Raw genomic sequence first — 12106 nt, forward strand, 5'->3', positions numbered from 1 at the left:
TGGACAAATTATACAGTTGCATGGCTCTAGGGACAAATGATTTCCCCAGTCTGTCAGTCCTGAATTTCAGTGCTCTCAGCCTCCAGCTGAACACACTCTTTTGTTGGATGATTGTGTTGTAGAGTGGGTGAGCCTTATTGTCCAAGATGGTAAGCAGTTTGCTCAAAGATCTTCTTTCTGACAATGAAGTGAAGTTCTCCAGCTCTTCTCCCACAACAGAGCCCGCTTTCCTCACCAGTCTGTCAAGCCGCGCAACATCTCTTTTCCTTAAGCTTCCACCCCAGCATACCACTGCATAAAAAAGTACACTGGCAACCTCAGACTGATAGAACATAGTGAGGAGTGTGTTGCACACATTGAATGATCGTAGTTTCCTCAGGAAGTATAGCCGACTCTGTCCTTTTTTGTATACTGCATCTGTATTGGCAGACCAGTCTAGTTTGTTATCCAGATATACCCCTAGATACTTATATGTGCTTACAATCTCCACCTCAACACCATCAATAGCGACAGGTTCCAGAGCTGGCTTGGACCTCCGGAAATCCACCACCATCTCCTTGGTCTTTGTGGTGTTGAGTTGAAGGTGGTTGATTTTGCACCAATGCACAAAGCCTTCCACCAGACTCCTGTACTCCCCCTCCTGCCCCTCCTTTATACAACCTACAATTGCAGTGTCGTCAGAGAACTTCTGCATGTGGCATGACTCTGTGTTGTAACTAAAGTCTGAGGTATACAAGGTGAAAAGGACAGGAGAGAGCACAGTACCTTGGGGCGCTCCCGTGCTGCACATTAAAGTGTCTGAGAGGCAGTCTTTGAGTCTGACAAACTGTGGCCGCTCTGTAAGGTAGTCAGTGATCCAGTTGACTAGGAGGGCATCCACACCCATCTGCAGGAGCTTCTCTCCCAGTCTGGAGGGTTCGATGGTATTGAAAGCGCTGGAAAAGTCAAAGAACATGACTCTCACAGCGCTATTCCCTTTATCCAGATGAGAGTGTGTCCTGTGCAGTAGGTATGAGATGGCATCATCCACTCCCACCTTCATGATGCCCTATTGCATGAAAAAAATGATAATTGTTGAAGTGGTAGAACTATCAAAGTAAGTCCATTATTTTGAATAAAAATTAACCTGAGATATACACTTTAATTCCGCTTTGAAAAGGTTGACGGTTTAATTCTGAATTATTCATTTGGAATTAGAAACGACGTGTAAACGTAGCCCGTGTCATAAGGACCCAGTTCTGGGCCCCCTCTCTTCCTGAGCCCAGGACAACTGACCCCATTGTCCTCCCCTGTGTCGACTTCCCTGACTGCACAGTACAGCACAGCACAACACAGCACAGAGCGTACCGCGCAGCAGCCAATCCCCACAGCAGAAGTTTGATGGAGGGATTTTATTGATCGCTGTTTTCCGCAGAAGTAACTGCAGGACAAGATGTCACATCTCAGTGTTGATTAAGCCCACTAAAGACTCCATATGAGGGATATTTGTCAGCCGCTGCATTAGTAATGGCGAGGAATGTTGCACATTAATACGCTATAGACATATAGGGTCAAATTGGAATACATTTATAGCGAACAGTAATGAATAGATTAACACAGAAATGCCTGTCACTGTTGTACATTGTCTTTTTAATTGTGTCTGGGGACAGCCAGCCAAAGGTAAATGATGATGGTTAATGTTGTTCTGCTCTTTCTATCATTTCAGGAACGCCACGCTGACATCCTCATTCAAAACCAGCATTACCAGGTGAGATGTCACACACTTCTACTTTGTAGACTGCACCACAAGACAAGCTTGTAATGGGAACAGGTCTTTTAGGAGCAGTCACTTGTCATGGATAAAGTTTAGTAGTGTTCCACACGGATTCTCTCCAATGATGCATTTGACATCAGTATTCAGTGAGTTCGGAGAAAGTAGCGTTGTCAGCCCTGTGTTATGTGGATGACACTGATGCTGCCAAGCCCCATTCCCCATTCTCAAGAAGACAATATACTGGATATAATAATTACAGTGTACTGTGACTGATTTTGGGCATCCATCATCCTCCTTGAGGCTCCTCGAGATACGCTGGCATTATAAACTGGTTGTCTGGCATTATAAACTAGTTGTCTGGCATACATGGTATTTCTTAGTGGGCTGACAGTCGCCAGGGGCTGATATTGTTGTTGTTTTTTTAAATTCATCTATTTTTCCCATAATTTGGAGGGTGTCTCTCAAGCAAGTCCCAGTCCAGCCCTTGTATACTGTTAGATTTTGAACATCTTTCATCATCCTCCTTGAGGTATGCTGCTCCTTTCTTGGATGGTGATTGGTGGAACTCCTTTTTGACTTATTTGAACTGATTTTTCTGAAATAGATTGGTCTCAGATTAGTCTGGTATAGACCTACATTTTTTTCTGAGACTGACTACTTGTAATCTGAGACTGTTTCCCCAAAATATGAGTCACACATATTCTCAGGCCATCATAGAGTGTGGCAATTCCAATGCAACACCAATGCCTTGTTGCCTGAGTCCTCGTGTTATTTTTCTGATGTCTGACAACTGACTTCTGAGGATGTCCTCAAATGAACGCCATGCAAGGGACGTTTGGCAGTATACTGACTGTTTTTGGCCAGCTTTCATCCTCCTTGAGGCTCCTTGATGTACGTTGCCTTTATAGACTGGTAATCTGGCATACAGGGCATTTTTTTGTTTATTACCTTAGAGACCGGCCCACAATTTAAAGGGGGTTGCTCAAAAATTCCCCTGCTTTTTTGTCCCAGTAAAGCCCTGGTGTATTGTGATTGATTTTGAGCCATCTCTCCTCTCTCCTTCCTTGAGCCTCCTTGAGGTGATCCTCTCCTCTCCTCTCCTCTCTGATGATTGGCGCAGCTCTTAGACATACTGCAGTTCTTAGAAAAGGGTCACAAAGCCTCATCGAGTGCTGAGAGTGACCAGGGTTGCTGGCCACATCTGGGCCACATGTGGGCAGACATAACAGATATACAGCAGCTCTTGGAAAAGACACACAAAGCTTCATTGAGTGCTGAGACCAGGGCTGCCTGGTGGCAATCGATCTGCAAACCAGGCTAAGATGCTACACACTGTCAATAGACACATAGAAAGAAACAGTTACAAATGTTTACAGTTATCCAGTCTTGTTCATTTATTTATTTTGTTTGGTCACGTAAAAAAACACACAAAAGCAAAAATGAGCAGTTGACTATTTCAAAAATATGTAAGTTCTATATGTAAAATCTTCACAAGCTATCTGTTGGTTTATCATTTTGAGCCATGACTGACCCTTTTATTTACGAGTTTTAATCAATGTAGAGATTAGTAGATCACTGATTCTTGAAAGTTTGGCAAAAACATGTCCCTGCAGTAAAATATTAATTCTGTTGAAAATCAACTAAATTTTCACAAACAAAATGAACCCAGGTAATGGCCAAGGGGTCTGTCACACGAATACATTTTTGTTTGAAATATTTAAGTGTAATTTTATTACTTTTCATGGCTATAAACCTGTCCACACCCTGTAAAAACGCCTGTCCCAAGGACTGGCATCATCATTTCAATTGACTTAAAATACAAAAATCACTAACAGAATTGAACAATATCACCATGATGTGGAAGACCATATTAAAGTGGTTCTACAGATGTGCACATAGTGGATGTAAAACAATATTTACTATTATTTACTGATTGCTCAAAATGTGTCCAGCATATTGGTCACCACCGTCAGATTTTTTCTAAAAGACAATAAAATCAGGTATGCACAAGGTAATTTTCATTACTGAGGACCCCTTTTCAAACCTTTAGCTCTACTGCCTACTTCACCATCACTGAAGCTCCTGTAAGTTTATTATTTTGTCCTCAATTTGTTAATTTGTTTGGACACTGGTACTGTCCCAACCATAAACTGTCAACACCGTCGGGGGTTTTAATAGTATTGTATTACATTAATGTTAATAAATATAATTTTTTTCAGAAAAGGTATGAAGCACCCAAGAAACAGAGCGAAAATGAAATGGCTAATGTGAACAAACAATGCATAATATTTAAAAGAGTGCTTTTTTGTCTCACACCGTCAGATGTCACCACCGTCAGATTTTGTTCTGCTCATCATGTTGTTCCATATTATACTAAATTGTGCTGGTTAATGAAACATTACTAGGCATGTTAGTAATAATTGTGATCCAAAATGATACTCTAGCCACCACTGAGGTGCATTTGGAGGTTTTTTTGTCAGAAAACCTGACGGTGGTGACATCTGATGGAGTTCACCAAAAAACACATGTTTTACGTGTTTTTGACATGTTTTAAGAATATGCATACAATAAGTATCTACAGTTATGTTGAATTGTTAAAGTAATTCACTTTAATACAGTAAACATGTGTTTTTACTTCTAATTCTGTCTGCCGCTGTTGACAAAACAAGAAAGAGCCCATTTTATGAAAAATGTTAAACATGGGGAGCTTGGCCAATGCATTCACTGCACAGCCAAGACCTACATCTATGATAATACACCTCTATATTTTGGATTTGAACAACTTAAAAGCTGTTTTTACCACATTTTCAACAACCAGTGGCTTACTTCCTAGATAATCTAACTAATGAAGTAAAAACACATGCTCATACTGTGCACACACAAAAATAAAGTGTTTATGCAAGATGCCATTGACTTGAGAGGGCTATTTATTTTGCTAAATGCAGGTACTAATTAGGCCACTTTCACCACTCTCAGATTACTGTCACCACTGTCAGTTCTTAAGTCACCACCGTAAGAAGGAGTTTTGGACATTTTAAAGGAATGTGCTTACAACATTTTCCTTAGGAGTTGTTGAAATATCAAAGTAATAGCCAATTTAAGCCTACACGAATATTTGTGAAATTACAAAAAAATGTTTGTTGTATTTAGGCGTTAAGTAAGCATCGTATGACGGTACATATTTTAAAATTAGAACACATGAAACAGTATTAAAATAGAACAAAAGTGAATTTTCAACATTTAAAGGCATATGTGTGAACCAAAAAATACACATAATCACTTAAAAACTCCAGATACATATGCAACCAAATCAATACAATTTTAATAACTTTTAATTGTGTCTGACGGTGTTGACAAAAAACAAGGTATGATCGGAGAAAAGCCTGATTTCTGAAAAAAATACATAATGGGGAGATTGGCCTTGTGCATTTCTGAAAAGCCAAGACCTTAGTCTACGAGGATATACCATATAATTTTGTAATTCACTTTGTTTTTTTCTGTCAACATTACAACCTGTTTTAGCCACTTTCTCAAGAATCAGTGAGATAAATAGCACTGGACAGCTGCTTTATGGCGTGCAGTAAAGTGCTTACGAAAGATGCCATTTTTAGCGTGATTGCATTGTCCAGCCAGTCCTAGCTGTCAGGAGAGTGGGCGGTTGAAGAATAAATAAGGATAAAAAAGAAAGGGAAAAAAACAACAAAGGCGGAGAACCAGGGTCAGGAGAGACACACAAAACCTTATAAATGAAAAATGTCCCCCAATGTCCTTGTCACTGGCAGTGTGTATGTCAGGAAAGCTCTTGCCGTTAATCTCGTTTCCATCACAGAAACAGGCTGACCGTTGGCTTGTGGCTCGTTTGCCCATCACGCTAATTGTGGCTTGGACTGCCCTCGCAGACATCCCTCCTCCTCGTCCTCCTCCTCGTCCTCCTCCTCCTCCTCCTCCTCCTCCACCACCCGTCCTCTGCCCCGCGCCGTTCCCCAGTCCTTTGCTTCTCCTCCTCCTCCACCCTACCACACATATTCGCACTGTTCCCCATCCCTCTGCACCTCCTCAGCCTCCATCACCAACACCCCCTCTGCCGTCCACCTCCTCCATCACCCCGCCCCCTCACCCGTAGCATTCCACAGCCTCTCCTCCTACTACTCCACCAACCGCCCCCTCCCCCCGCCATTCACCAGCCCCTGCTCCTCCTCCACCCTTTCGCACAGATTCGCACTTTTCCCCATCCCTTCGCACCTCAGCCTCCATCCCCAATCCCCCCTCTGCCCTCCACCTCCTCCACCTCCATCCCTCCCCCCCATACCATTCCCCAGTCTCTGCTGTGCTCCTACTCCTCAACCAACCACCCCCCTCTCCCCCCTGCTCCACACCATTCACCAGCCCTCTCCTCCACCTCCACCACCTCCAGCTCCACCTCCTGATCTCTGTGATGCCTGGGCTCTCCTACTGATTACTAATGTGCTCCGGACTCCACCAGCTTACTGCTGTCTGCAATACCAGATAATGAACAGGCATCATCAGGAACAACAACACAAACCCATAAAAGAGCAAAGAAATAAATAAACAATCAAAGGTACTATGAATGAATGAATACACAGTTAGTGCCTGATGGATTGTTGCACGGGGCCAAGGACTGGAGTGATGCAGAAAGAGAGCCCAACAGTACCAGCAGCACACAGATCAGATTCCTCTGTAGAGGTTCTAGAATGTTCAGATGGAGGGATGGTGGTTGGGTGTCTTCAACCGACCTGTATATAATCATTGCTGTCTTCAGATATAGGCATGAAGAGTCTCTAGGTCCTGCCTTTTAACCATCTCAGGTGGACATTCCAGCATCAGAAAGGAAAAAACCCATTATGGTACATCTACAACAGGGATGGGCAACATTCATGCTAAGGAGGGCCACATTTTTTCATAGCCACCATTGGAGGGCCACATGACTACGGATTTGACTGTAACTCGGGAGAGTTTGAGGGTTCAGTTGGTTGCTCACTGATTGTCGATATTGTTTGTAAGGAATAAGAGTGTTCTCTATCAGCCAACTAAATAATTACAACACATTGATTCAGTAGTGGTTTAAGTTTTTTTTTTATTTTTATTATTATATTTTGTCTACGGGCCGCAATGAGTGCGGAGGCGGGCCGCATGTGGCCCCCAGGCCTCCAGTTGCACATCCCTGATCTACAACTACTGTAGGAGCCGCAGCTTCTGTAGCGAATTTCTTTGACTGCATCATGGTTGTTCATTACAAGGTCCGGGAAATCTCTATTGATAACCCACACGTTACACATCTTGGAAGTGGCATGGAAGTCGCATGGCGTATGCATGGCCATAACTACCATTGACACAGAGGTCATGTCCTCTGTATTTTTTTTTCAGTAATGTAAAATCGATATGATCAACAATGATAAAATCAGTCTGTATACGCCACCCCCATTTATCCTCAAGGCAGTGATGAAAACAAACTTAAGAGTTGACGTGTTTGAAGCATTCTAAATGTACAGTGTGCAGTAAATGCATGCGGTATTTGACCTCTGTATTTGAAAATGTTAGGGAGCTAAGACACACCTGTCACAACAATGTTTTTTATTTTTTACCATATCATATTTATATGTAAATGACTTACAAATGTCTAAAATGTTTACAAATATTGGCATACATGTAACCAAGGACTAACTGGAATGGTTCACACTGTAGTATCAGGCTGTCGGCTACTAGTTAACAGGGCTGACCGTCAGAAAGCAAAATGTGTGACAGACCGTTGTACCAATTGGTTACGTAACAGGTAAAGGAGGGCAATTCATTTCTTTATGGTACAGTAGGCTATGTGTTAAACAGTACATAATATATGGTACGTGCGGAACAGCAGAGTGTGGTGGACTGAATTACAGTGCGAGTGAATCAAAGCTGTTGCCGCTCCGTATAGACCACAGGCCAGTTCATTTCCATTCTTAAATACAATGTACTGAAGCAGCACTGCTGCAGCCCATGCTGTTGTGCTAAAACATGCAAATCAATGCAAATGTATGCAAGTCCAGATTTCCACCTCCAGCAATCACATATGTCATCAATATGCCAGCGCTCCCCGATCAAACTGAAGGGAAACAAATGTACTCGGATAAATGGAAGACTGGTCCCTCATGGATGTGTGAAGAAGAAGAAGAAGAAGAAGAAGAAGAAGAAGAAGAAGAAGAAGAAGACGAAGACGAAGACGAAGACGAAGAAGAAGAAGAAGAAGAAGAAGAAGAAGAAGAAGAAGAAGAAGAAGAAGACGAAGAAAAAGACGAAGAAGGAGAAGCAGCTTTATATGTAACATTTCTCTGTGTTTTGGAGATTTTTGAAAGAACTGCTGGATATACATACTTTATTCGTGTGTGTGTGTGTGTGTGTGTGTGTGTGTGTGTGTGTGTGTGTGTGTGTGTGTGTGTGTGTGTGTGTGTGTGTGTGTGTGTGTGTGTGTGTGTGTGTGTGTGTGTGTGTGTGTGTGTGTGTGTGTGAGTGCGTGCGTATGAATATGTAACCTTTTATAATTTCACCCCATGTTTAACAATATGTACTAATTAAGGTGAATGTTAGCCATCTTGAAAGCATTGGCCAATAACATTTAATTTAGGGGTGTCAAACGTAAGGCCCTGGGGCTGGAATGCAGCCTGCCAGATGGTTCAATCTTGGCCCAGAGAAAAGTAGTGAAAGTAAAAGCGTGAAAGCGAAGAAAAGCCCATTGGGAAACTCCAACTCCCATTGTCATTGTGACACAGCACTCCACAGCACACAAGTGAACACTGCACACTGCACACAACGAAATTGCATTTATGCCTCACCCGTGCAAGGGGGTAGCCCTCAGTGGCGCCCCATGGGGAGCAGTGCGGTGGGACGGTACCATGCTCAGGGTACCTCAGTCATGGAGGAGGATGGGGGAGAGCACTGGTTGATTACTCCCCCCACCAACCTGGCGGGTCGGGAGTCGAACAGGCAACCTCTTTCAGTCAAAATGCATTATCTACTAAAGGCGGCATATTATGGAACTCTATTCCTCTGCATATAAGGGAATGTCCCTCTTTAGCCACCTTTAAGATAGAGTATAAAAAGTGGCTTCGAGCCCTACAAACATGTTCACACTGATGGTCTGAGCCTCTACACAGCGTACACGCACACACGCACACACACACTCACATAACACATGGCCCTATTTTTTGGGACCTTTTTCTTTTCTCTTTTCCTTTTATTTACATGCATGCCTTTTGCTTCTGTAGTGGGTTTTATTTATTTTGTTACTAACAGTCTGTCTTATCCTAAAGTCTATTGCTTGTAAACATCTAGCCTGCCTATTGGACACCAGATGGAAATTAGCCCTTGGGCTACAATCTGGCATGTTTACATATATGTACATGTATGTATATGTTCATTAATGTGCAATGTCCTGAACAAATAAAGTAAGTAAGTAAAGTAAGTAAGTCTGACGCCCTAACTGCTCACCAATGACTGCCCATCAAGTACATCTCTAGCCCATTACAAAGTTGTTGCGGGTGTCTGTGATTTCAGGATTTCAATACCTGAGAACAAATTCGCCTTTTTTGCTCATCATTTACAGTCCACGCTCCTGATATACAGTACCATCACCTTGAGATGATTGATTAGCAATGTCATTCTGAAATGAAGGAGAAATTTGTGATATTTTGCAATTACTGTACAGTACGGGTCCACTCCACTTGAGATCAAATTGGCTGTATGTATGTGGCCCCTGAACAGAAATGAGTTTTACACCCCTGCTTTTAACAATTCACAGGATTCGAGTCTCAGGTTTTGCTCAAATCTGTCACACATTCAGAAATTATTTGGCAAGCAAAAAAGCTGGCCATCTAGACAGTCGGCTATTTTCTAAAAACTCGTCTAAAAACTAATCTGTTCATGAAGTTGTTGTGTTGGGAGTGGCTGAAAATGTATCATCTGATCTCTGTTATCCAGGAAGTAATTAGGAACTTGGTGAAGAGGTATGTGGCAGCCATGATCCGAAGCGCCAAGACTGATGAAGGCCTGACAGAAGAAAACTTCAAAGTGAGTTGGAGTTCATATTGGATATTATTTTTTGTGTTTTGGAAACTTTTCCACATAAAATATTTTGTTCAATGGTGTTCATTGATACAACTGCAGACACATCAATTCATTGTACATTCATGTACCGTTTAATAAAACACAACACTACTGTTACACAACATTATTACAACATTCTTCACAAACTTCACATTATAACGTGCCACTCCAGATATCAAAACGGTATGACAGTGACCGTGTCATGACACTGCTTGTATCTTCTTGGTGTTTGGAGTTAATTACACCCTCTTCCACCAGTCCACTAGCCACGACTACTTACTGTACAGGTTTGTATATTGCCACACTTTTTTTTTGGGGGGGGGGGGGGGGGGGGGGGCGGGGGGATTGGGTAGGGTCAGGAATTGACCCAGGCCAGACTTGAACCTCAGTTGCCCATATATGGTGCGTTGACTTAGCGTGTTGCACCACAGCACCCCCTATTGCTGCACTTTGCTTTGCGTCTGTATACTTCATATATGCCTCCACACTCTGTATTTTGTGATGTATGCTCTTCTTTTGAGTCGCTTTGGATGCATCTTCTAAATGTAATGTAATGTCATGTGATATATGATGTAATATATGATGTAATGTAATACAGGTCTTCAATTTCAAATACTTTGCATGTCTTTACATGTGACAAATAAAGCACCTTCATTCATTTTAATTCATTTCCTTTTTATTCATTCATTCATTCATTCATTATAATGCAATGTGATGTTCCTCTCTACCGCCCCCTGTAGGAGCTGAAGCAGGACATCTCCAGCTTCCGCTACGAGGTGCTGGACCTGCTGGGCAACCGCAAGCCGCCGCGCCGCACCTACTCGTCCAGCAGCGAGGCCACGCAGCAGGACGACGACCCCGCTGAGGAGCTCAAGACCAAAAACCCCAAAGGAGGCGTCTCCTTCGGCCTCTCCTCCTCCTCGGGGAAGAAGTCGCGGGACCACGATCGGGACTCGGCGGAGTTTGGCGTGTCAGCGTTGTTCCGCTCCATGTCGGGCCCCTCGATGTCAGTGGAGGGCCCCCTGTCGCCGGTGATGCCCATGCCGATGATGATGGTTCCGACAGTGCCGGCAGACGATAAAAAACCAAAGAGCAACGGGCTGCGCAAGTTCGCGCCCTCTACGTCGTTCATGCGCAACAGCGGCAGTGGTGGCGGAGGCGGAGGAGGAGGCGGAGGAGGAGGCGGAGGGGGGCGGCTGCAACGCTTCTCGCGTTCCAAGAAGGACTCTCTGCGGCGACTGGGTCTGCTGTTCTCGCGCATGAACGGACACCTGCCCTCCAGCGAGCCGCCGCCCTCCTCCTCGCGCTCCGCGTACAGCATCTCGGACGGCGTTGACCTTCACGTGACCTCTGACGACCCCGACTTGCCGCAGGTCACGCGCAGCAGCAGCGGCAGCGACCTGCACCGCCTCAGCGGCCTCGGGGTCGGGGTCGGACTGGGACTGGGACTTGCGATGGACGAGATCGGAGCGGCACAAGCTGACTCGTCACCCCCGACGACGCCTCATCATCCTCATCATCATCTCGCATCCCATCATCAGCATCAGCACCAGTATCTCCATCACCGTCCCCATCACCACCACCACCCGCATCAGCATCAGCAACAGAGCAGGCAGTCCAATGGCAGGGACGGTACACTCCTTTTGCGGGCACCTCCAGCCTCCCCATCCCCATCCCCATCCCCCTCTTCCCCAGCAGGGCAGCCACTGGCCCTGGGCACCCTACACTGTGCTTCCAGCATCACCGCCTCCAGCTCCCGACTGCTCAGCTCCAGTGAGGACATGTGCGAAGGCTGGGTCGGGCCCTGTGGCAGCCTGGGCTCTATCAGCAGCTGGGCAGGGGACCAGGAGGAGTCCGTCACCACCCAGCTATGAGCTCCGTGTTTGAGCCGTCGGACGGTCCTCTAGTCCTCTTTTTTTTAGCATAGAGAGACTTCCATAACTCATTTTCCTTTTCTACGTACTACTGCATAAAGCAAGCATGGGCATGCATTCATCCACGTCCCGAACAGGAAAAAAAAAATAACCGATAAAAACACTACTAACTTGGCTTGACTTAACTGGCTGCAGGAACACAACAGGGATATTATTTTACTCTTTCATGCGATACGGAGATGTGCTTTAGGTTTGACAAAAGGGACTTAATTGTTCGGAAAACAGAGAGAAATAACATTTACCTTGGCTGTGCAAGACTATTACTGGCAAATAATTAGACTTAACATGCTGTATTTATTGGAAAAAGCAAGCTTAGCTCATG

General features: G+C 44.3%; 1 protein-coding gene across 1 annotated transcript; it reads left to right on the plus strand.

Annotated features, from left to right (window-relative positions):
* Positions 1-9697: 9697 nt before the first annotated feature.
* Positions 9698-11724, plus strand: LOC134443305 (short transient receptor potential channel 5-like). The gene is made up of 4 exons (XM_063193162.1): positions 9698-9814; positions 10591-11336; positions 11392-11465; positions 11549-11724. The coding sequence occupies exons 1-4, from the start codon at positions 9698-9700 to the stop codon at positions 11722-11724; spliced, it is 1113 nt and encodes a 370-aa protein (XP_063049232.1).
* The last annotated feature ends 382 nt before the right edge of the window (positions 11725-12106 follow it).

This window comes from Engraulis encrasicolus, unplaced genomic scaffold (assembly GCF_034702125.1).
Source record: "Engraulis encrasicolus isolate BLACKSEA-1 unplaced genomic scaffold, IST_EnEncr_1.0 scaffold_306_np1212, whole genome shotgun sequence".
NCBI lineage: Eukaryota > Metazoa > Chordata > Actinopteri > Clupeiformes > Engraulidae > Engraulis > Engraulis encrasicolus.